General features: G+C 43.8%; 1 protein-coding gene across 1 annotated transcript in view; it reads left to right on the top strand.

Annotated features, from left to right (window-relative positions):
- Positions 1-20825: 20825 nt before the first annotated feature.
- LOC307004551 (uncharacterized protein) overlaps positions 20826-27089 on the top strand; it is a 30901-nt gene continuing 24637 nt past the window's right edge. Inside the window, exons 1-7 of the mRNA XM_079623868.1 lie at positions 20826-20967; positions 22802-23077; positions 23215-23277; positions 23477-25265; positions 25442-25615; positions 26475-26648; positions 26735-26781. Of these exons, the coding sequence (XP_079479994.1) occupies positions 22819-23077; positions 23215-23277; positions 23477-25265; positions 25442-25615; positions 26475-26648; positions 26735-26781 (2506 nt within the window). The 5' untranslated portion in view covers positions 20826-20967; positions 22802-22818. The remainder of the gene's footprint in view (positions 20968-22801; positions 23078-23214; positions 23278-23476; positions 25266-25441; positions 25616-26474; positions 26649-26734; positions 26782-27089) is intronic.

The following is a 27089-nucleotide window of genomic DNA, read 5'->3' as shown; positions in this document are numbered from 1 at the left end:
AAATATAATAGTCAACTAAACAAAGAAATTTTACCAAATCATGTTCAGGCTACAGAGGTAACGTTAGCCCCTCATTTAGGAACGAGCTCCTCGGTTTGTCCTGGCTGGTCCTGCTCGGAAACACCCGGTTCTGTCACCCTTCACTCGCCATGTTATTCACGTTTCTGCCTGCATTCTCATGGCGGCGTGTAAGATTGGTAAGATTGCAGTCCTCCAAATGATGAAAAAAGTTTTGCCGTAAACAATGTTTTTTGCGACACCACGATATGAACGATAGAGCATAATATGAATCGATAGACTTTTTATATCGTCCATCCGATATATATCGTCATATCGCACAGCCCTACATCAGAATAAGTAACATTTTAATGTGCTTATGTATATTCAATGATGATGTAATTGGCCTATTTTTCTCTTGTGAAGGTGTTTCCTCTCCAGTGTGTAAACAATGATTGTAAGAAAATAAATAAATAATTGATCACAAAAAAAAAATCTTTCTGTGTATTCTCTAACATTTTCATCTTTCTTCTGTACACAACTAGTGATCTTTGACCAGTCTATTTTGGGTCCAACAATGTTCTTTAGAATTTTCAAAACACCTTCTCTCAATTCATCTTTACTGGCATGTATCAGTTCAGAAGTAACAGCAGATTCAAAACTGTTGAATTCAGAATCAGTTCAAATTTGTGACATCAACTGTGTGACTTCTGTTACCGCCATGTCATATAAACGCATTTTGCTGATCAATGCCCTTCTAAATTCAGAAAAATTTGTGCGTGCTGAAGGTAAGCTCTGAGATATTCTCTCTATATCTTTAGGAGCTAACGTTGAATTGACTGCTTGTGACTGCAGCACGGAGGTTGCAGATGGAACTGCATCAACCCCTTTTCCCCTATTCTGAGCCTTTTGTCTTGCTCCACACACTTCAACTGCATTCACATCTTTATTAATGCTTTCATCTGACTGTTGGTCTTCAGAGTCACATTTGGTTGAGGCCTTGTTATGGCCCACCTTGTCTGTGAGACAGGACATTCGAGTGTGCAATCGTTTGTTCTGTTCATTTAATTGAGCAATACACAGAGCTTGTTCTTGGGCAATGGATAAGCTAAATTCTTTGTGGCAGCAAATTATTCCCTTGATGTTATTCTTCCTGATACATGCACCCTAACACCTTCTTGCATTCTTCAATAGACCATACTTTTTCTGGGTGAACACCAAATTTCTTTGTCAAATCCAATATAACTGACTCAGTCACTATGGAGTCCATGTGCTCTCCTAACGATGACTTGAACTCACTGTCTGACCACAAAGGGGTAGCTAGTCCATATTTTTCAGTTGTGGAGATCAGTTTAGCATTTTTTCTAACCATTTTGTGATGTTTCTTTGTTACCACTCAAACAAATACTAAAACTTCTCTGATCAACAGACACCGCTTAGCTATTGTTAAGCTTCCAAATTACCAACACTTCACACTTCTCTGACTACAATAACAGAGGAAAAAAATATATATATATATATATTAGCACGTAATGCTAACCTTCCCTGCCTGAACAGATGATTAAACTTCTATGACTACACATAGGATATATCAACTTCTCTGGTAAAGCCAAGAATAAACATTCCCTAACTTTAAAGAGGATGAACCGTCTCTAGCAAACGTAGAACAAAATATTAGCACGTAATGCTAACCTTCTCTGTGAAACAAAGGATAAACAAAATAACTAGCACATAATGCTAATCCTTCTCTGTGAACAGAGGATAAACCAAAATATTTGCATGTAATGCTAACCTTCTTTGTGAACAGAGGATAAACAAAATAACTAGCACATAATGCTATTCTTCCCTGCCCTGAAACGGAGGATAACTTTAATCTCTAAAAGAAAACTTTAGAGGATAAACTTAGTTAACCAAACCCTGCAGCTGTTTGTTAACTCTTCTCTGACGGCGCAGAGGATACAAGAAAATTTGTACTGGTCTTAAAGGTTCTTTTGGATAGTCGCACTCACCAACCCTTGGTTGTACAGAAAGATTCAGTCTGGATATCTTTGTTCAGCTGGAAGTTTTGCTCTGGATTCCAAAAGATGCAGTCTGGAAAGCAGATCTTTGTTTGAGCTTGCTGGATTCAGGTGAGGAAGCTGGAACACTTTCAATCACACAAATTCAAATTGTGTACTTTCAATTTATGTACATTTAGGGGCAAGGATTTACATTGTGATGAGAAATGAAGTATTACAGGTTTTGGAACCTGCCCTATATCCAGTTAGCATAACTATTCAAACGCTGAGACGCGAGAACAGGGCTGGCAGGATTCTCTTGCTGAAACAGGAGCTCCAAGAGCCAGTTTAATCTAACAAATACAGAAAACAGGACTGACCGGACTCTCTTACTGGAAGTTTCGCAGCTGATCTAAACATTTAGTCTCTTCACTTTTGCAGTTTCCTAAATTAAACCTTTATTAAATTTGTTATTCTTCAAAATATTTAAGTGATGCTTTGGATGGACACTATATAAAAGCGCCAATATATATAGCAGCTTTGTAGAGAGCCTCACAAGCTCAGCTTCTTGTTGGTCTTCTCACCGTAGCACACACAGCAGCGGAGTGGCGCGTTCACAATAGCAGCTTGTGATTCGGTCCGCTGAAGAGGTGCTTTTCTATGGCGAGCAACTTCTATGTTGGGCTTGTTCCAACGGTCTGAAGAAGAACGATTCAGTGTAATTGCAGTTTGTTGCCGCTGTATAAAGACAGAGCGTTAAACACTATTCACGCACTTGAACGCCGCAGTAACGTAACGACTGTTGTAACCTCACCACACCAAATATTGATTTGATTTAGTTAACAGAGGTTAATTGATAAATAAAATCTATTTATTACATTATTTCTTCTTCTTCTTTTTTGTTTTTAACGGCGGTTGGCAACCAGCTTTCGGTGCATTACCGCCACCTTCTGCTCCGGAGTGTGAATCAGACGATAGGTTTACAATCTAGGTCCCAAAAAAAAAAAAATTTCTAATCACTCACACAGTCAATCATTACCCAACTAACTTTTCCATATCTATCTCTATTCTAATAACCTATCAAATAAACCCGTTTCCCTTAAAAAAGTTATCAATATTCTAACCTGTGCTCTGTCACCTATGTTCAACAACCCTTTTAATGTTAATTCCTGTACCCCTACTTCCCTCAAATGATTCTTCATTATCTCTCTCTGTACCTCATACTTTCTACATCTTATAATTACGTGCTCCACTGACTCCTCCTCCTGACACCACTCACACAGACCAGACTCGTGTTTACCTATCATTTTCAGTGATTTGTTAAGAGCACAGTGCCCCAGCCTTAACCTAGTTATTACAGTTTCCTCTCTCCTGTACCCACCACCTAACCTAGTTATTTTTACACTCTTTTGAATTTGATATAAATGCCTTCCTTTCTCCTCTCTATCCCACCCTTCCTGCCACATTTTGTTAGTTTTTCCCCAAATAATACTCTTGACCTCTGCTTTACTTATTTTAATTTGCATTTCTATATTACCTTTTTTTAATGCCCTCTTTGCCAGTTCATCCACCACCTCATTCCCTTTCACCCCTACATGTGCTGGAACCCACATAAATTCCACCTGTCCTCCTTGATTCGTTATCCTTGTTACTGACTGAAGGATTTCATACAACACATCCTGACGGCTTTTTGAGTGAAATGACCTTAAACTCATAAGGACTGAGGATGAATCGGAGCATATCAGCACCTTTTCTTGTCTTGTTTTTTCCACCCACCTTAATGCAACTAACACTGCCACCATTTCCACTGTATACACTCCTAAAAAATCTGATGTTCTTCTATTAATTCCTGTTCCTTTAACAGGTATTGCCACCCCGTATCCTGTCACTCCTGTCTCAGGGTTCTTAGAACCATTACATTATTTTTGAAAGCATCCTCACTTTACAGCAGGGGTGTCAAACTCAGTTCCTGGAGGGCCACAGCCCTGCAGAGTTTAGCTTCAATTAATCACACCTGATCAGCTAATCAAGTCCTTAGCTAAGCTAATCAGGATTATTTGAGAATTGTAGGTGTGTGTGTTGAAGCAGGGTTGGAACTAAATTATGCAGGGCTGTGGCCCTCCAGGAACTGAGTTTGACACACCTGCTTTACAGCATTCTTACTCACGTGCCTAAAACTTTTCATAATAATGTAACTTTGCAGAAAGGATCATTTTACTGACTCGGATCTTTGAATCTCATTCAACAAAATGAAAAAAAAAAATGTTTTGAGTCATTTCGTTCATAGGCTGAGCTATGCAATCGGTACCGGATACAGAATTGATTCGTTCATCTTTTGAGCCTTTGGGTTCGAGTCGTTCATTCATTATGTGACAAAAGAACAGAAGAATCCGACCCAAAGACTCGAGAGATGAACTAATAATTTATCTTTCCGGTACAGACTCCATAGTCTCTATGGGACTGACAGGAAGGCAAGGCAAGGCAAGGCAAGTTTATTTATATAGCACATTTCATACACAATGGTAATTCAAAGTGCTTTACATAGAAGAAATTAAAATAATCAAAAGAAATAAGAATAATTAAAACAGTTTAGAGTAAAAAATAAAAATAAAATACAGTGCAAACAGTCGGACGCACAGTAGCACAGTGCTCATTCAGTAAATGCAAAGCTAAACAGATGTGTTTTGAGTCTGGATTTGAATGTGGCTACTGTAGGAGCACACCTGATCTCTTCTGGAAGCTGGTTCCAGCTGCGGCTGGCATAATAGCTAAAAGCGGACTCTCCTTGCTTTGAGTGAACCCTTGGTATTTCTAGTTGATGTGATCCTAATGATCTGAGTGATCTGTTGGGTTTATATTCAGTGAGCATATCTGCAATGTATTTAGGACCTAGGCCATTAAATGATTTATATACCAGTAATAATACTTTAAAATCAATCCTAAATGTGACTGGAAGCCAGTGTAAAGACCTGAGGACTGGTGTGATGTGTTCAAATTTTCTGGTTCTGCTCAGAATCCTGGCGGCAGCGTTCTGTACGAGCTGCAACTGTCTTATGGTCTTTTTGGGAAGGCCAGTAAGGAGTCCATTACAATAATCCACCCTGCTGGTGATGAAAGCATGCACAATTTTCTCTAAGTCTTGACTGGAAACAAAGCATCTAATTCTTGCAATATTTTTTAGATGATAGTATGCTGATTTAGTTATTGCTTTGACATGACTACTGAAGCTAAGGTCTGACTCTAGAGACACACCAAGATTCCTGACTTGATTTTTAGTTGTTTGACCTCTAGAGTGGAGGTATGCGTTCACCTTGAGAACTTCATCTTTGTTTCCAAACGCAATGACTTCAGTTTTGTCTTTGTTTAACTGAAGAAAGTTTTGGCACATCCAACTGTTGACTTCATCAATGCATTGGAACAGGGAGTCAATGGGGCTGTAATCGTTAGGCGATAGGGCTAAGTAGATCTGTGTGTCGTCTGCATAGCTGTGGTAAGAGATTTGGTTCTTTCTCATTATTTGGCTCATTGGAAGCATGTACAGGTTGAATAGGAGTGGCGCAAGAATTGAGCCTTGAGGAACTCCGCATGTCATGGATGTCCACTCAGACTTATGGTCTCCTATACTCACATAATAACCTCTCGCTTCTAAGTATGACCTGAACCATTTTAGGACTATCCCAGAAAGCCCCACCCAGTTTTCCAGCCTGTCAAGAAGTATGTTGTGATCAACAGTGTCAAATGCAGCACTGAGGTCGAGTAGTACCAACACTGATAATTTGCCTGTATCAGTATTTAAGCGAATATCGTTAATTATCTTTATGAGCGCTGTCTCTGTGCTGTGATGCGATCGGAAACCAGATTGAAAATTGTCAAAGTATCCATTCGAGCTTAAGAATTTGTTCAGCTGATTGAAAACAACTTTTTCAATTATCTTGCCTATGAAAGGAAGATTTGAGATCGGTCTATAATTGCTTAATATAGTCTTATCAAGATTACTCTTTTTTAGGAGGGGTTTGACAACTGCAGTTTTCAAGGAGTTTGGAAAACTTCCAGAGAGAAGTGAGGCATTTACCACTTCTAGGAGATCTGCTTCTAAGCTGTTTAACACACTTTTGAAGAAAGATGTGGGAAGAGTGTCAAGGGCACAGGTTGATGTTTTAAGGTGCTGTAAGGTTTCTTCTAAAATTTTGCCATCAATTTCTTTGAAATCAGACAGTAACTTTCTCAGGTTGTGGTCTGATCTGTCTGACCCCAGTGCAACTCAAGGATGTGCTGATCACCTTTCTGATATTATTGATTTTCTCAGAGAAGAAAGAAGCGAACTCACTGCACTTGCTGTCTGAGAGCATTTCACTGGGAATCTGGCTCGGGGGGTTTGTCAGTCTCTCTACAGTAGCAAAAAGAGTGCGTGTGTTGTTTAAGTTGCTGTTTATAATATTTGAGAAGAAAGTCTGTCTAGCTTTGCCTAGCTCCATATTGAAAGCATGGATGGTGTCTTTGTAGATGTTATAATGGACTACAAGTTTTGTCTTCCGCCACATGCGCTCTGCTTTTCTGCATTGTCTTTTCATATTTTGCACTGCTGTTGAGTTTCTCCAAGGTGCCTTTTGTCTACCACTCTTCCTGACCTTCACAGGAGCAATATCATCAATTACACTTTTAACTTTTGAGTTAAAAGAATCTAGGAGAAAATCAACAGAGTCAGCAGATATGCTTGGTGTTGAAGATATAGCCTTCATAAATAGTACACTAGTGTTCTCATTTAAGCATCTCTTTTTGACAGACACAGATCTAGCTTCAATGGCAGGAGAGATCAATATATCAAAGAAAATACAGAAATGATCAGACAGTGCTACATCCTTAATAACAATCGATGAAATGTTTAGACCCTTACTGATAAGTAAATCTAGAGTGTGTCCACGATTGTGTGTCGGTCCATGTACATGCTGAGTCAGATCAAAAGTTTTTAAAACAGTTTTGATTTCTTTTGCCATATTGTTTTCTGCATTGTCTATGTGGATGTTGAAATCTCCAGCAATAGCAAAACAGTCAAACTCTGAGGAAATGATTGATAACAGTTCTGTAAAGGCCTCAGCAAAAGCTGAAGAGTATTTTGGAGGCCTGTAAACATTGATAATTAAAATGCGTGGAGCAACTTTTAACACAATACCCAGATATTCGAAAGACGGGTAATTACCAAATGATATTTGCTTACATGGATAGACATCTTTGAAAAGAGCAGCTACTCCCCCACCTCTCCTACCCGCTCTGCAGACACTCATAAAAGTAAAGTTAGGAGGGGATGTTTCATTGAGGACAGTTGCACTGCAGTTGTCTTCTAGCCAAGTTTCATTTAGAAACATAAAATCCAGGTTGTATGTGGTTATTAAGTCATTGACTAGAAGTGATTTATTTTTGAGTGAGCAGATGTTTAAGAGTGCTAACTTAACAGTCTTACTTTTTGTCCGCACAGCAGTCTTAGTTTGGCGTGTAATAGGCACCAGATTAGATGGGTTTGCTGTACGGCTTTTGAAGGCCTCAGACTTTCTATCATTTAATCGAACAGCAATAGAGAAAGATACAGGCACACAGGGTTCCCGCTTGTTCTGTAAACATTTGAGAAAGTTACTGTTATCATAGCGGGGACCCGGCACATATCAATGAGAGCTGGTATCAGTTGTTTTTAGTTCACCTCGAGCAGAAGGAGGAGGGTGTGAGCCCTGTCGTTGTGGCAGAGCCCGAAGAACTCTTGCAGGAGGAGGGGGAGGGCGAGCGGGGCCCGCAGGCTTTGGTGGTTTTGGGGCCTGCCGTTTTTTGGTTGATATCTGGGGGCTCGCAAAAGAGTGGGATAGTTTGGTTCCAGCATAGACCAGTTTTTCCATTCTCTCTGAGAAGCACAGAAGTGGAGATGCTGGAGATAGAGATAGCGTGTCTGGTGAGAGGGGCTGTTGCTCTGGTGTTATCGGAGGCTGTAATATGCTGTCCTGGTTTCCCTGGCTGTTTTCCAGGAAGTCGTCCTTGGGTGCTGAATCTTGGAGCAGTTCTAGTATGTCACAGTCTATCTGTGGTGAGCTCTGTGGGCAGGGCTCAGCTGAGATTGTGTCCGTGAGCAGAAGTTGTTGTGGCTGAGTGGTGTTATCATTGTCCTTGGGTGACGTGTCAACCGCATGTCCATTCAGGTGCTGGAGTGAAGTCCTGTGGTCATTCATACTGTGTCCAGGTGTGTGTGTGCCATTCAGGTTGAGTGGATTGGCACACACTGCAGAAGGATGATTGAGGGAGAAGTAGATGTTGTCCTTTAGCACTCTTGAACCAAGTTTGTTTGGGTGGAGGCCGTCCTGTTGAAACAGTTGCCTCTGACTCCAGAAAAGATTGAAGTTGTCAATGAAGTTCACTCCTTTTATATTGCAGGTTTTTTGGAGCCATGTATTAAGCCCAAGCAACCGTGAAAACCTGTTTGTTCCTCTTGCTGGGAGTGGTCCACTGATGAATGTTTGTACTTTCAGTCTTTTAAGTGTTTCAAAAAGTTCATTGAAATCCTTCTTGAGGAGTTCTGACTGCTCTTTATGAATATCATTTCTCCCCACATGAATGATGAGTCGATTTGCAGTCTTATGTTTCATCAGAATGTTCTCAAGTTCCCTGTTTACATCAGAAATTGTTGCTTGTGGAAGGCAGCACGTAGTTGTATCCCTGCTACTAGTGTTTCGGATAATGGAGTCGCCCACTATCAGAGCCGTGTGCCCGGCTAGGCTCTGAGCTGAGTGCCGCTGTCTGCTCGACCTTGAGCGCCAGTTAGCATCAGTGTTAGCTACTGGCTTATCCAGTCTGTGTTCGATCACATTCATCACGTTTGGAGATTCCTCATTTACATTCATTAATACTTCAAATCTGTTCTCAAGATGTATAGGCGGTGGTAGGAGACCAGTGTTTGCAATCCTTGTCAGAGCCATATCTGGGGTAGAGGATGCTACTGCGGCAATATGTGATATTTGTGACAATCTGATGTCTCGGGTGCCTTTGGGTCTCGCTCCCTGTGTGTGCCATCGATTTGTAAGTCGATCGGCTTGTTTCTCTACACTCAGTATGGCCTGTGGAGGAGCAGTAGATTCATGGGGCTCACCGGTATGCTGAGGGCGTCCATGACGGAGCTCTGTTGTGTGTTCCGTCTGGTTTGGTAGTCCCGCAAATAACTTTGTTTCAAGAACTGCAATCCTTTGTAAAAGTCTGTGGCAGTTAGTGCAGCAAGTAGATTCCAGAAGAGGCATTTTCTCTTATCCTTATGCAGTTGTGTTTTCTCTTCCCCGGAATGTAAGCTTTCAGTGGGAGGCTGGTCGAATAAAATAATTCAGCTTTTTTGTAGTAATCCAAGCGTTTGAGCACTGTGCTGATTTGCTGAGGTTAAAATTAGTTGATAAAAGAAGATAAAATATAAAAAATATAAAAGCGATAGAGCAAAGCGCGGAGCAGTAAGCAAGAGCGTCCGAACAGTAGCTGAGCAGGAAGTGGTTCCTGAGCAGGAAGAACGAAAGACTCGAGAGATGAACTAATCATTTCGGTTTCTGGTACCTACCCATAAGATGTTGCGCATGCGCGGTCAACACAAAATGAACGAATCACTCTCTGAGAAAACTCGGTAGTCCCGAGTCATATTCTGAAAACTTAGGAAAACAGAAGTGAGCAGACATTTTCCATTAACAACAGCTGCTTTTTTAAGATACATTTTTTATCTATTAGTGCCTCAACTAGACCCCTTCATCACTCCATCTGCCCTTATGAGACCCTCCATCACTCCACCTGCCCTTATGAGACCCTCCATCACTCCACCTGCCCTTATGAGACCCTCCATCACTCCACCGGCCCTTATGAGACCCTCCATCACTCCATCTGCCCTTATGAGACCCTCCATCACTCCACCTGCCCTTATGAGACCCTCCATCACTCCACCTGCCCTTATGAGACCCTCCATCACTCCACCGGCCCTTACGAGTCCCTCCATCACTCCACCGGCCCTTACGAGTCCCTCCATCACTCCACCGGCCCTTACGAGTCCCTCCATCACTCCACCTGCCCTTACGAGTCCCTCCATCACTCCATCTGCCCTTATGAGTCCCTCCATCACTCCATCTGCCCTTATGAGTCCCTCCATCACTCCATCTGTCCTTATGAGTCCCTCCATCACTCCATCTGCCCTTATGAGTCCCTCCATCACTCCATCTGCCCTTATGAGACCCTCCATCACTCCACCGGCCCTTACGAGTCCCTCCATCACTCCATCTGACCTTATGAGTCCCTCCATCACTCCATCTGACCTTATGAGTCCCTCCATCACTCCACCTGCCCTTACGAGTCCCTCCATCACTCCATCTGCCCTTATGAGTCCCTCCATCACTCCACCTGCCCTTACGAGTCCCTCCATCACTCCATCTGCCCTTATGAGTCCCTCCATCACTCCATCTGTCCTTATGAGTCCCTCCATCACTCCATCTGCCCTTATGAGACCCTCCATCACTCCATCTGCTCTTATGAGACCCTCCATCACTCCATCTGCCCTTATGAGTCCCTCCATCACTCCATCTGCCCTTATGAGTCCCTCCATCACTCCATCTGCCCTTATGAGTCCCTCCATCACTCCATCTGCCCTTATGAGACCCTCCATCACTCCACCTGCCCTTATGAGACCCTCCATCACTCCACCTGCCCTTATGAGTCCCTCCATCACTCCATCTGCCCTTATGAGACCCTCCATCACTCCACCTGCCATTACGAGTCCCTCCATCACTCCACCTGCCCTTATGAGTCCCTCCATCACTCCATCTGCCCTTATGAGTCCCTCCATCACTCCATCTGCCCTTATGAGACCCTCCATCCCTCCACCTGCCCTTATGAGACCCTCCATCACTCCACCTGCCCTTATGAGACCCTCCATCACTCCACCTGCCCTTATGAGTCCCTCCATCACTTCATCTGCCCTTATGAGTCCCTCCATCACTCCATCTGCCCTTATGAGACCCTCCATCACTCCACCTGCCCTTATGAGACCCTCCATCACTCCACCTGCCATTACGAGTCCCTCCATCACTCCACCTGCCATTATGAGACCCTCCATCACTCCATCTGCCCTTATGAGACCCTCCATCACTCCATCTGCCCTTATGAGACCCTCCATCACTCCACCTGCCATTACGAGTCCCTCCATCACTCCATCTGCCCTTATGAGACCCTCCATCACTCCACCTGCCATTACGTGTCCCTCCATCACTCCATCTGCCCTTATGAGTCCCTCCATCACTCCATCTGACCTTATGAGTCCCTCCATCACTCCATCTGACCTTATGAGTCCCTCCATCACTCCATCTGCCCTTATGATACCCTCCATCACTCCATCTGCCCTTATGAGACCCTCCATCACTCCACCTGCCATTATGAGACCCTCCATCACTCCATCTGCCCTTATGAGACTCTCCATCACTCCACCTGCCCTTATGAGACCCTCCATCACTCCTCCTGACCTTATGAGTCCCTCCATCACTCCATCTGCCCTTATGAGACCCTCCATCACTCCACCGGCCCTTATGAGTCCCTCCATCACTCCACCTGCCCTTATGAGTCCCTCCATCACTCCATCTGCCCTTATGAGTCCCTCCATCACTCCATCTGCCCTTATGAGACCCTCCATCCCTCCACCTGCCCTTATGAGACCCTCCATCACTCCACCTGCCCTTATGAGACCCTCCATCACTCCACCTGCCCTTATGAGTCCCTCCATCACTTCATCTGCCCTTATGAGTCCCTCCATCACTCCATCTGCCCTTATGAGTCCCTCCATCACTCCATCTGCCCTTATGAGACCCTCCATCACTCCACCTGCCCTTATGAGACCCTCCATCACTCCATCTGCCCTTATGAGACCCTCCATCACTCCACCTGCCATTACGAGTCCCTCCATCACTCCATCTGCCCTTATGAGACCCTCCATCACTCCACCTGCCATTACGTGTCCCTCCATCACTCCATCTGCCCTTATGAGACCCTCCATCACTCCATCTGCCCTTATGAGACCCTCCATCACTCCACCTGCCATTACGAGTCCCTCCATCACTCCATCTGCCCTTATGAGTCCCTCCATCACTCCATCTGACCTTATGAGTCCCTCCATCACTCCATCTGACCTTATGAGTCCCTCCATCACTCCATCTGCCCTTATGAGTCCCTCCATCACTCCATCTGACCTTATGAGTCCCTCCATCACTCCATCTGCCCTTATGATACCCTCCATCACTCCATCTGCCCTTATGAGACCCTCCATCACTCCACCTGCCATTATGAGACCCTCCATCACTCCACCGGCCCTTACGAGTCCCTCCATCACTCCACCTGCCCTTACGAGTCCCTCCATCACCCCATCTGCCCTTATGAGTCCCTCCATCACTCCACCTGCCCTTACGAGTCCCTCCATCACTCCATCTGCCCTTATGAGTCCCTCCATCACTCCATCTGACCTTATGAGTCCCTCCATCACTCCATCTGCCCTTATGAGACCCTCCATCACTCCACCTGCCATTATGAGACCCTCCATCACTCCATCTACCCTTATGAGACTCTCCATCACTCCACCTGCCCTTATGAGACCCTCCATCACTCCTCCTGACCTTATGAGTCCCTCCATCACTCCATCTGCCCTTATGAGACCCTCCATCACTCCACCGGCCCTTATGAGTCCCTCCATCACTCCATCTGCCCTTATGAGACCCTCCATCACTCCATCTGCCCTTATGAGACCCTCCATCACTCCACCTGCCATTATGAGACCCTCCATCACTCCATCTGCCCTTATGAGACCCTCCATCACTCCACCTGCCCTTATGAGACCCTCCATCACTCCATCTGCCCTTATGAGTCCCTCCATCACTCCATCTGCCCTTATGAGACCCTCCATCACTCCACCGGCCCTTATGAGACCCTCCATCACTCCACCTGCCATTACGAGTCCCTCCATCACTCCATCTGCCCTTATGAGTCCCTCTATCACTCCATCTGCCCTTATGAGACCCTCCATCACTCCACCTGCCATTACGTGTCCCTCCATCACTCCATCTGCCCTTATGAGACCCTCCATCACTCCATCTGCCCTTATGAGTCCCTCCATCACTCCATCTGCCCTTATGAGTCCCTCCATCACTCCATCTGCCCTTATGAGTCCCTCTATCACTCCATCTGCCCTTATGAGACCCTCCATCACTCCATCTGCCATTACGAGTCCCTCCATCACTCCATCTGCCCTTATGAGTCCCTCCATCTGCCCTTATGAGACCCTCCATCACTCCATCTGCCCTTATGAGACCCTCCATCACTCCATCTGCCATTACGAGTCCCTCCATCACTCCATCTGCCCTTATGAGTCCCTCCATCACTCCATCTGCCCTTATGAGACCCTCCATCACTCCATCTGCCCTTATGAGACCCTCCATCACTCCATCTGCCCTTATTGCCTCAGATTTTGAAGCGAAGCTCCAGCACGGCTCACCTCTGGTGAATTAATCAGAATAAAGCCGCAGAATGGGAACCGCTGTGTTGAGATGGCAGTAGATGTGGTTCAGCGCCTGTAAATACATGATTCTAGTTTGAATAAAGATTTGTTTCATGTGTTGTTGACTTGTATATGCATTTGTTTATTGTGATGGTTACTTTTATTTGTTCTTTTACTAATTTATTTGTTTCTTATTGTTGTCAGTATATGAAATATAATGATTTAATCAATGTATGCGTTAATTCATTGCTTGACTGACAATTGAAATGTTTCACTGCCGTTATCTAGTGTGTATTCATGCATGTCATATGACAAAACAAATGACATTTTGCTTGTTTTATTAAATTATATATTTTTTAGTACATAAAAAAAGTAATATAATTAAGTATTGGTCAGCATTTAATATTATTATTTTGTTTAAGTTTTGGGGTGGGCTAACAATGCAATTCATTCTGAGGTAATATTAATTTTTAAGGAGCGATACTTAAATTTTTCGAGTATAAAATCAACAGTTTTCTCCAAAGGAGAGATCTTCGAGCAGCTGCCCGTCTCCTTTGTGCAGACATTACAGACGCCGAGGAAAACTGTTCTAGGTTGGGCTGTCGAGTTACTGATGTTATGAAGTGTTAGTGCACCTGTCGCTCATCATTTAAACTTTTTACATACTAGATCATGGAAAGATACCATAGTTGTATCTAACAATGAACAATCATAATGACAGAACAGAAAACATAAAGATCATTGGTTTGTGTACGTCATAATGTGATATTTATACACTGGAAAAAAGAACAATAACAAGGCTAAATATCTTTAAACAGTTCTTTAAAATACATTTAAAAAAAATTTTTTGTTATAAGTCTGAGGGTGTCACGGTGGTCAAGTGCATTGCCTCCTTTTCGTCTCGTGTCTTTGTTTGTTTATGTGTGAGTGGGCGTTGTCCCGCTCACGTGTCTATCAGCGCTCCAGCTGATTACCATCATTATCACTCACAGCTGCAGCTCGTTCCATCTCCCATAAATACTCACCTCATTCTCTGTTTCAGTGTCGGATTGTTGTTTGTTCCTCTCCATGAGATCGGTCGTGTCTTGGGTTCCTTCTGTGTTTCCTGTTCCGTGTGGTATTCCTATTCACTTCACGTCGGCACCTGGATTGGATCAGCACTACTCACTTCACCTGCACTCGTCTGACCATCGGGTCCCTGCGTGAGCCTGAATCGCCAGCCTAGTGGATAGTGGACTGAGTACTTCTTTGTGTAACAATAAATATTCTGAGTACCTGCTTTTGCTTCCTGTGTTCCTCCCGTGACAGAACAATCCGACCACATCATGGAAGCAGCAGGTGGAACTTCAGCAACCATGGACGATTTTGTGCGCGCTAGCATTCAGAGGATGGATGCACAGGATCGGCATCAGGAGGAAGCAGCGCGTGCGATTCAGGCTCTCGTCTCGCAGGTGTCCGAGCTTACCCAGCGTTTTCAACAGCTGCAACCTCCCGCTGCGCCAGCTCCACCGCCTGTTCCTCCCACTCCACCAGTGCCCGCCTCCCAGTCGGAGCCCCGCTTACCCACTCCGGAACCATATTCTGGTGAGCCCAACTTCTGTCGTCCATTTCTTACACGTTGTGGCATGCATTTCGCCCTGCAGCCCAGAATCTTCGAGAGGGAGGAATCTAAGGTGGCCTTCGTACTCACGTTGCTGACTGGGAGAGCGGCACTATGGGGAACGGCGGTGTGGGAGAACCAGGAGACCTGCTGTTCCTCGTTCCAGGCACTCTCAGCCGAGATGAGGAGAGTGTTCGACCGTGCGGTTGCGGGGAGAGAGGCTGCCAGGGTCTTATCAGAACTGCGCCAGGGGGATCGTTCGGTGTCTGACTACGCCATCGAATTTAAGACCCTGGCGGCCGAGTGTCGCTGGAACGAGGAGGCGCAGTGGGATAGGTTCCTGCATGGGCTGGCCGACCGCGTCCAGAGGGAGATCTACGCCCTGGACCTGCCCACCTCCCTTAACAATCTTATGGATCTGGCCCTGAGGGTGGACTCTCGCCTAGCTCGGGTGGGACCACGAGCGCCATCAGACATGCCTCGCGGAGGTAGGGAACATCTACGGTCCAGTGGCATGGACGCGGCCGGTCCCTTCGATCACGAGCCTATGCAGGTGGGTAGAGCTCGGCTTTCCCGGGAGGAGAGGGAGAGGCGGAGGTCCCAAGGCCTTTGCTTGTATTGCGGCGGAGCGGGGCACTTTGCATTCGCCTGCCCGGTAAAAGGCCAAGCCCGATAGTAAGTTTGAGGCTACTATCGGGTGGGATCTCCGCCGAGAAGTCCTCATCCACATCCACCATCCTCCCGGTAAGACTCCGATGGTCTATCCACGATCACCCATGCACCGCACTGGTGGACTCCGGGGCAGAAGGTAATTTTATGGATCACTCTTTCGCGTTACAGTTTCAAATTCCCCTCAGAACACTTCCCCAGAGAATCACGGTACATGCTCTCAATGGACAGCCTCTTCCAGCCATTTCTCAGATCACGGAGGATCTCACACTCATCACCTCAGGAAACCACGCAGAAACCATTGCATTTTACATCATGGACTCTCAGCACACACCCATTGTTCTTGGTCATCCCTGGTTAGATCATCACAACCCACGCATTGACTGGAAACAGAGAACCATATCAGCCTGGAGCACTGAGTGTCATAAGTCTTGTCTTGTGTCTGCATGTTCTGTGGTGTCTGTTCCTGTGTTACAGGAGGAGGTGATGGATTTGTCAAACGTGCCCTCGGAGTACCGCGACCTGAGAGAAGTGTTCAGTAAGTCAAGGGCTGCTTCTCTTCCTCCGCATCGTCCCTACGACTGTGCTATAGATTTACTGCCAGGTACGTCTCCGCCTAAAGGCAAGATTTATTCACTCTCGGTTCCTGAGAGGCAGGCTATGGAGAAATATATTTCTGATTCTCTAGCTTCTGGGTTCATCCGATCTTCTTCATCTCCGGCGGGGGCGGGGTTTTTTTTTGTGGGGAAGAAGGACGGATCACTGCGACCTTGTATTGACTACCGGGGGCTGAACAACATCACGGTGAAGAATACTTATCCTTTGCCGCTGATGTCTTCAGCCTTCGAGAGGTTGCAGGGAGCGTCTCTCTTCACAAAATTAGACTTACGTAATGCTTATCATTTGGTCCGCATCAGGAAGGGGGATGAATGGAAGACTGCTTTTAACACCCCTAGAGGACACTTTGAATATTTGGTCATGCCCTTCGGGCTGTCCAATAGTCCAGCAGTCTTTCAGGCACTCGTCAATGACGTGCTGCGAGACATGATCGATCAGTTTATTTATGTTTACCTGGATGACATTCTGATTTTTTCTTCGTCTCTCCAGGAACATGTGCAGCACGTCCGACGAGTACTCCAAAGGTTGTTAGAGAATGGGCTTTTTGTCAAGGCGGAGAAATGCGTTTTTCATGCACAGTCGGTTCCTTTCTTAGGACACATCGTGTCGGCTGAGGGAATGCGTATGGATCCTGACAAAGTTAAGGCTGTGGTAGACTGGCCAAACCCAGATTCCCGTAAGGCCCTACAGAGGTTTCTGGGGTTCGCCAATTTCTACCGGCGTTTCATTCGCAACTTTAGCCAACTAGCCGCGCCTCTGACTGCCTTGACCTCCCCCAGAACTGCGTTCAGGTGGACAGAAGCAGCCGAAACTGCTTTTTCCAAACTCAAGAGCCGCTTTGTTTCGGCTCCCATTCTCATCGCCCCTGATCCTTCACGTCAGTTCGTGGTGGAGGTCGACGCGTCAGAGGTGGGGGTAGGCGCAGTTCTTTCCCAACGCTCTCCTTCAGACAACAAGATGCATCCGTGCGCGTTTTTGTCTCATCGTCTATCACCTGCTGAGTGTAATTACGACATTGGCAACAGGGAGTTGTTGGCAGTCAAGTTAGCCTTGGAAGAATGGCGCCACTGGTTAGAGGGGTCAGGGGTACCCTTTATGGTCTGGACCGATCATAAGAATTTGGAATATATTAGGACCGCCAAAAGGTTGAACTCCAGGCAGGCTCGGTGGGCACTTTTTTTCGGCCGTTTCGATTTTTCCCTCTCGTATCGTCCGGGTTCCAAAAACATCAAACCCGATTCTTTGTCGCGTATTTTTGATCGTTCCGAACACGCATCTACTCCCGAGCGCATTTTTCCTGAGAACTTAATTATCTCTGCGCTCACTTGGGAGGTCGAGTCGAGAGTCAAGCAGGCTCTAGAAGGGGTAACGCCTCCGATCCGGTGTCCTACTAACCGTTTATTTGTGCCAGAGAAACTTCGTCCAGACGTCATTCAGTGGGGTCACTCTTCTAGTCTAGCCTGTCATCCAGGAGTTAGTCGTACTCTATTTGTAGTCAAACAACGATTCTGGTGGCCGCTTATGGCTCGCGACGTTCACGATTTTGTTTTGGCTTGCTCAGTCTGTGCCATTGGCAAGGCGTCCAATCGACCCCCAGATGGGCTACTCCAACCGCTGTCGGTGCCTTCGAGACCCTGGTCCCATATCTCGCTAGATTTTGTTACCGCCCTCCCACCCTCCCAGGGTAACACGGTAGTTTTAACCGTGGTGGACCGGTTCTCGAAGGCAGCTCACTTTATTCCCTTGCCCAAATTGCCCTCAGCCAAGGAGACAGCGGTTGCAGTCGTTAATCATGTCTTTCGGTTACATGGCCTCCCGACAGACGTGGTTTCCGACAGGGGACCCCAATTCGTGTCCAAATTTTGGCGAGAGTTTTGTAAGCTGCTGGGGGCGACGGTCAGTCTGTCTTCGGGGTTCCACCCCCAGAGCAATGGTCAAACTGAGAGAGCCAACCAGGATTTGGAAAGAACTTTGCGATGTACGGCTGCGAAGAATCCTTCCTCCTGGTGTCAGCAACTGTCTATGGTGGAGTACGCCCACAATTCGTTGCCAGTATCGTCTTCGGGCCTTTCTCCTTTTAAGTGTAGTATAGGATACCAGCCACCTGTTTTTCCTAGTCTGGAATCCGAAGTCGCGGTCCCCTCTGCTCACGCCTTTGTCCAGAGGTGTCACCGCACATGGACGAGAGCCCGGGAGACTCTCCTCCGTGTACGGGCACGCACCAAGGCCAAGGCCGATCGCCACCGGTCTAGGCCTCCCGTATACGTCGTCGGTTCCAAAGTGTGGCTTTCTACCAAGAATATTCCGCTCCGCTCCGTGTCTAATAAATTAGCTCCTAAATTCATTGGCCCGTTTTCTGTCACCAAGATTGTTAGTCCGGTGGCAGTCCGCCTCAACCTTCCTCTAGCGTACAAGAGAATTCATCCGGTATTCCATGTGTCTAAAATTAAGCCCGTTTTCTTTTCTCGCATTAATCCGCCTGTCCCGGTTCCCCCACCGCCGCGTCTCGTAGATGGGGAACCATCCTATTCGGTCCGTCGCATTCTGGACTCTAGGCGGAGGGGACGCGGATTTCAGTACTTGGTGGACTGGGAAGGTTACGGTCCAGAGGAGAGAAGTTGGGTTCCTACCAGTGGCATCCTGGATCACTCTCTGATCGATGATTACAATCGACAGGTAAGGGAGACTGGGAACGCCGTGAGGCGTTCCTAGAGGGAGGGGTACTGTCACGGTGGTCAAGTGCATTGCCTCCTTTTCGTCTCGTGTCTTTGTTTGTTTATGTGTGAGTGGGCGTTGTCCCGCTCACGTGTCTATCAGCGCTCCAGCTGATTACCATCATTATCACTCACAGCTGCAGCTCGTTCCATCTCCCATAAATACTCACCTCATTCTCTGTTTCAGTGTCGGATTGTTGTTTGTTCCTCTCCATGAGATCGGTCGTGTCTTGGGTTCCTTCTGTGTTTCCTGTTCCGTGTGGTATTCCTATTCACTTCACGTCGGCACCTGGATTGGATCAGCACTACTCACTTCACCTGCACTCGTCTGACCATCGGGTCCCTGCGTGAGCCTGAATCGCCAGCCTAGTGGATAGTGGACTGAGTACTTCTTTGTGTAACAATAAATATTCTGAGTACCTGCTTTTGCTTCCTGTGTTCCTCCCGTGACAGAGGGATGAAACGAGAGATAAATTCATCAAGAAAAAGAGGAAACCTTAAAGGAGAAACTTTTTGAGTATAAAATAAAGAAATTAACAACATATTCAAGAGATGGCGATTTTGGGGTTTCTTAATAAAAAAATATATCGTTATAAGGATAAAACTGCGGGCCACATTAGTAGGGTTTAAAATATAACAACTTAAATCAACCCTAAATGTATTCACAAAATAAATGGGCAGCAGTTTCTTCAACAATACCACAAAATGAGCAAGTTTAATCAATATCAAGATATTTACAGATAGATGAATTAAACGTATCATTCATATCTTTAAAGTTGTTGCGCTTGTAATAACGCGTTGTAGGTCAAAGGATAACGTCAACATGGCGGGTGATGTACGGCTCGCATTCATACTTAACGAGATAAGACTATAAAGTACCTACTCTTTTAGCGCTCGTTAAGTAAGTGGTTATTGAAAGTAAGTACCTACTCAGTGAGTATGCGGTTTCGAGCAGCCCCTGTTCTGTTTCAGAGGATGATGGATGAGCAGGTGCACGTGCATCTCATGAGCTTAAATAATTAGAGATGCAACAGCTGACACTTTAATCCTTGCAGAATGTCTTCCTCCTCGTCACCCATGCAATAAACGAGAGTATTCGCCTGATTTCCCTCTGTAGACGAATACAGAGCAACCGTTTCTATCCAGCAGCCATCTTATCTACCTCAACACAGCCTTCTTATCTTATACATTCATACCACACCGCAGTCACTCACGGATGTACATATGCGACTCGCACTGACACTAACTATACTGTTATATTGCACTGTTTACATATTGATAAATTATATGTATATTTGTAATTTATGTTTCTTCTACTTATGTATATTTTAGTCTTTTCTATTAACGGAATTCATGGTGGAAAGCAAAGTAAGAATTTCATTGTACAGTGAACTGTGCGTTTGACAATAAAGGCTTTGAACTTTGAACTTTATCGCGTCCCAGTAAAAGGCTCAGAACGTGTGGCGCAATGTTGATAATGCCACTCTGAGCACAAAGAAACCTCTGCAGACAGTGCTGTCTGTCTATTTCTGTATGTCATTTAGTCTCATAAATATTTCAGTGTTATTTGTCTATCTCTGTTTATTTGTCTTTGTCAGTGTTGTTTGTCTCTTTCTGTAATTTCGCAATCATTCTGCTAAATGGCATGTCTCTGCATGGTTTCACTCCTGTGTTGTTTTTCTCTTGAAAAACAGGTTCTGGTTTAACAGGTTTAAGTTCAGAAGAAAAAACCTTCCCCCCGGTCCTTTATCCAAAAGCTAAATTGAAAGAAGTTTCAGAACTTCTGCTCAAGACGCCTGTTCAGTGGAGGAACAAGAAACATCTACATCGTCATTATTCATGGTTAGTAAATATTACTTTATATAATACTAAAAGATATTGATTTAAAACAAAGTGTCATGTAACCGTTCATATTGATTTGAGACTTACCAGACAGCTGCGCATATCTGTTTTTTGGTTGTTAAAAAAACTCAAAACAATAATTTGATCTTGATCAATAATTTGAGTAATTATAACAGATTTACACAACAACTTTTTGATGCAGCTCGGATGACTGTATCTTTGCACATTCATCTCACAACCTTTATTTCAATTCATTTATTTAGATTGTCAATGTGTATTTTCATAATTTAGTCTGTCTACAGTAACATATTCTGAGTCAGACCTTGACCTCCTGCTTTTGTGTGTCAGTGTTTGTGTGTGATCAGTGGTTAATATGTAAATAATAAGGTGTTGGAACGCAAAGTGTATATGAGAGCGGCGGGGTGACAGGGTGGGCGCAGGTCCCAGCACGTGTACAAAACGATACTGAAAACAGCATGTTATGTACTCAAATCCCCACTTACTAACCTACTACATTATTCTGTATAGCAGTCAATTGCCCACATCAACACTTGTGCGCATCTGGCAGCTGAAGGCATATGATCAAAGTGTAGGTGTACACTGTACTATTGTTTCAAAACAGTTTTCCCTTTCATTTCTCTGATGAAATATGTTTCTGTATATTTGCACACGTAAAACTGGAATGTAGAATTTAGGGCTGTGCGATATAGCTAAAAAAATTATCGTGATATAATGTTTCATATCGTTCGGTATCGATAATTATTTAAAAAAATTATTACATTTTTTTTTTAAAGACAAGTAGAAAAGAAAAGTTTGAATTTAAACCACTGTTTTTTTGTTTTATTTATCCACATTATTAAGGCAAAATGTTACATAATGTGTGCAATGTGAAAGTGTAAACATAGAACAATCAAGGCAAACTTTGAGGTAGATAATCATCTGTAATAAGTAGGGGTGTAACTGTTCACAAAATTCACGTTTCGGTTCGGTACGACACAGTGGTGTCACGGTTAAGTACGTTTTCGATACAGCAAAAAGAAAGAAATGCCAGAGAAATTTCCTTGATTTTAAAAAAAATCCCTTCTTCGCTGCAAGCACCCTCTCCCAAATCTGCGATGTACCTCCTCTTGCTGGCTGATGAACCATAGCTAGGGTCGGGAAGCAGACCTCTAGTAACAACCAGGAAAATTAACTAATTATTTATACTGTAAGTATTCTGGAACTAAAGGGTACTTATTCTACTATTATCATAGGCAACAATCTTATGTTCGGGAGAAATTTTACAAGAACACACTTTTTGTAATAATAGTGAACCAATAAAGGCATTTTATTACAGGATATCTATCCATTTAAACAGCAATTCGTTTTTTTTATAGCAAAAGTTCGGGTTCCATGTATGAGTATGCCAGGTAAAACTAAAATTATTGCAAGTTTATTTTATTTTTTTAATATTGGGAAAATATACTCTTGTTCCATGAAGTTACAGGGTACGGTATAAATTAATTTGACTTTTGCGGTACTTTCTGGGCTGTAATCTAAAGCGTTACAGATTATTTTTCTTACCCCATTGATAGATAATTTTGGTTGTTTTTAGCAAAAACCTAATTTCAGTCAAAACCTGAGAGGTCCAGGATCCTGTTCTGGCAGGATCTAGCACAAATTAAGCCCTGTATGTGACTCTTGTGCGAGTCACTGAGGGATCAGTGACTGTTTAACAGATGAATTTGGACGAGGGGCATTTGATTACAACTTCAATTCATAGCCCATATAACATTTGAATGCTTAGGTCCACATGTTAAGAGCTAATTCAGATCATTTTCTTCTTGTCTTGCAGCTGTGAGTCAGTAAAGGATGATGGCGTCTGTTAAAGAGCTGCTGTTAAACTCACTTAAGGACCTGGTAGAAGGTGATCTGAAGGAGTTTCAATGGCGCTTAAAGAATGATAAGCATATATTCAATTCTGAAATGGAGAATGCAGATAGATTAAAAACTGTGGATAAGATGGTAGCATGTTTTGGACCAGAAAAAGCTGTGAAGATCACGGTGGAGATCCTGAGGAAGATTAACCAGAATGATCTGGCTGAGCAGCTGGAGAACAATCACAAGCAAGGTAACATTTAATTTGCTGTGACTGTAAACTTTCCTCTTTGCTTGTGTGATTTATGTTTCACAGTGAATGATCCTCTCTCTCTCTCTCTCTCTCTCTCTCTCTCTCTCTCTCTCTCTCTCTCTCTCACACACACACAGATCAGGCTGATGGCAATATTAATACATTTGCTGCTGTTGGAGCTCATTCTAGACAGAGCTGGGGTAAATTCATAAATTTCTAAATTGAAACCAATTGCATTCGAGTCAGCATTAGTCAAGGCATTTACATCACCATATATGTTGTCAACTTCAGCATAATCAGTGTAAGATGTGCATGTAAACACTATTGTAGTAAGAGTGTGATTCATTTGAATATAGTTGAAGCAGGAATTTATGCTGTCTTTTCTCCTATTTCTTAAAGGCTCAACTGCAGACAGTCAAGCTACTCTTCATGATTACACAGAGAACACCCGCAGACTGAAGAACAAATTAAAACAGGACTACAAGCAGATATTGGTTGGTAATTCAGAGACAGGTCATCAGAAAAACCTGAACGATATTTACACTGATTTATATGTGGTGGAGAATGAGACTGGAGGAAGAGTGAACGAGCACGAGGTGAGACAGATCGAATCAAATCACAACCGACTGACTGCCAAGGAGACGGCAATCCAGTGTAATGACATGTTTAAACAAAACACAAAGGTACTGATGATGGGGATCGCAGGCGTAGGAAAAACTGTCTCTGTCAATAAATTCATCCTTGACTGGGCTGAAGGAAAAGAAAATCAGGATATAACCTTCATTTTTCCTCTGCCATTCCGTGAGCTAAACCTGATTACAGAGAACTGCAGTCTCATGGGACTGCTTCACGAACACTTCTTTAGTGATCCTAAAGAACTGCCCTCTCTTCCTAAAGGTGATGGTAAAGTCTTGTTCATTTTTGATGGACTGGATGAATTTCGCTTCACTTTGAGCTTTAAAGAGGGTGGCAGATTTACAGATGTTCACGAAAAAACAACAGTAAGTAAGATAGTTACAAGCCTAATCAAGAGACATCTGGTTCCCTCTGCTCTCATCTGGATCACCTCCAGACCAGCAGCATCCAGTCTGATACCCCGAAACTACATTGATCAAGTGACAGAGGTGCGAGGATTTAACGATGAACAGAAAGAGCAATACTTCAAAAATAACAGCAGTCCTGATGTTGCTGTAAATCTCATTCGTCACATCAAGAAATCCAGGAGCCTGTACATCATGTGCCACATCCCGGTCTTCTGCTGGATCTTTCTCACTGTTCTCCAGCCTCTACTGTCTCGAGAGAGCAATGACAAAACTCCCACAACTCTCACAGGGATGTACATAAGCTTCTTAATTTCTCAGCAGCAACAGATGAAAGAAAAATACTGTGCTGAGCCTAAAGCCAATGCAGTGCCTTTTGATCAGATTATTCTGAAGCTTGGGAAACTGGCCTTTCAACAGCTGGAGAAAGGAAACCTGATTTTCTACAAAAAAGATTTTGAGGAATGTGGACTAGATGTCAACGAAGGGTCTGTGTTCTGTGGGTTATGCACTCAGATCTTTCAGGAAGAAAGGGCTTTTTCAGCAAGAAGTGTTTACAGCTTCGTACATCTCAGCGTACAGGAATTCCTTGCTGCTCTTTATGTGTATATGATGGGCAAAGATGAGAAAGCTGAACTATTTCCTCAATCCTGGAAAGAAAAACTGCTATGGAAATGGTCCAAAAAGCCACTGTTTAAGCTTCACAAGGCTGCAGTCAAGAAGGCTTTAGAAAGCACAAACGGACATCTGGACCTTTTCCTTCGGTTCCTCCTGGGTCTCTCACTGGAGTCCAATCAGACTGACCTGAAGGAACTACTGCCAGGACTGGAACACAGAACAGAGGACATGAAAAACACTGTTGACTATATCAAAAAGAAAATAGAGAAAGTGGAATCAGTAGAGAAGACCATCAATCTCTTCCATTGTCTGAGTGAACTGAAAGATGACTTTGTGGAGGAAATCCAGAAGAATCTGAGCTCAGGAAAACTTTCAGCACAGAATCTGTCCTCTGCTCAGTGGTCTGGTCTGGTGTTTGTGCTCCTGATGTCAGAAGAGGCTCAAGAGATGTTTGAACTGCAGAAATACAGAAGATCTGATGAAGCACTGATGAGACTGCTGCCAGTGATCAAAAACACCAGAAGAGCACTGTAAGAGGCTTCTTTACATTAATTTATACTGCTATAAATACTGTTTTGATGTTTTATGGAGATATAATAGTTTTAGTTTTACTTGCATAATTCAGTCAAAAGTTTTTTCCAAGCTCTAGATTATAAAAGCTACCTAATAAGCAATACTGCTGCTGTTTGTTTTGTTCTCTACACAGGCTACAGTACTGTAATCTCACTGCTCAGTCCTGTGAACGTTTGTCTTTAGTTTTACAATCCTCAAACTCTGTTCTGAGAGAGCTGGACCTGAGTAACAATGACCTGCAGGATTCTGGAGTGGAGCTTCTTTCTGGTGGACTGAAAAGTCCAAACTGTCAGCTGGAGATACTGAGGTGAATGGTTTTCCATAAAATAATTTGGGCTTCGAAATGTTTGCAAATGTAAAAAAAAAAAAAAAGATGTTTATAAAAAATGTCAACAATTGAGAAGCATTCTGATTTTTTAGGCCTTATCTGAATATTCATGGAAAGTGTCCTGCTTAGTCTTTATCTTCAGTCTCTGCCACAATGCGAGGACCCACACCCTCCTCCGTCTGCTCTAGGTGAACCAAAAACCAAAAACAACTGATACCAGCTCTCAGTGATATGTGTCCCAGCTATGATAACAGTAACTTTCTCAAATGTTTACAGAACAAGCGGGAACGCAGTGTGCCTGTATCTTTCTCTATTTTTGTATATTACATGCTAGAAAGTCTAAGGTCTTTCCAAGCCGTACAGCAAACCAATCTAATATGAAGTCAACAGTTGGATGTGACAAACTTTAAGTTAAACAAAGACAAAACTGATGTCATTGCATTTGGAAACAAAAAGGAAGTTCTCAAGGTGAACACATACCTTGACGCTAGGGGTCAAACAACTAAAAATCAAGTCAGGAATCTCGGTGTGATTCAGGAGTCAGACCTTAGCTTCAGTAGTCATGTCTAAGCAATAACTAAATCAGCATACTATCATCTGAAAAATATTGCAAGAATTAGATGCTTTGTTTTCAGTCAAGAGAAACTTCTGCATGCTTTCATCACCAGCAGGGTGGATTTTTGTAATGGACTCCTCACTGGCTTTCCCATTTAGTTCTATTCTATTCTAAACGGTTCTTATTTCTTTAGATTATTTTAATTATTTCTATGTAAAGCCCTTTGAATTACCACTGTGTATGAAATGTGCTATATAAATAAACTTCACTTGCCTTTTGTAGATTGTCTGGCTGTATGGTGACAGAGGAAGGCTGTGGTTATTTGTCTTCAGCTCTGAGTTCAAACACCTCACACCTGAGAGAGCTGGATCTGAGCTACAATCACCCAGGAGATTCAGGAGTCATGCTGCTCTCTGAAAAATGTGTGGATCCAAACTGCACACTGGAAAAATTAAAGTATGTTAACCATGAAGAGGTGTGGTGTGTGTGTACTGATTGTATCAGATGTGCAGAATGTGAGACTGTGTTTTTGTGTTTTATAGTGTGGATTGTGGAGGAGAATTCAGGATTATAGAAGGACTACGCAAATGTATGTACACACACACACACACACACACACACACACACACACACACACACACACACACAACTTTAGTATTTTTTTTGTGTTAGAAATGTCTCTTCTTGTGTTCAGATGTCTGTGATCACCAGATCCAAACACACAGACATTTTTTTCACTGTATTAGTGAGGACATTGTTTAGACTTTCATTGGTTTTTATATTAGATTCATTATATTTTCTATTGCCAAACCCACTCCTACCCCTACCCCTTAACCTACCTATCACAGAAACATATGCAAAACACTAGATTTAAAGTTTACATGTTTTGGCCAATTT

Source organism: Phoxinus phoxinus (genome assembly GCF_949152265.1).
Source record: "Phoxinus phoxinus genome assembly, chromosome: 9".
Taxonomy (NCBI): domain Eukaryota; kingdom Metazoa; phylum Chordata; class Actinopteri; order Cypriniformes; family Leuciscidae; genus Phoxinus; species Phoxinus phoxinus.
The sequence above is the reverse complement of the archived record's forward strand: the minus strand, read 5'-3'. Positions and strand labels throughout refer to the sequence as shown.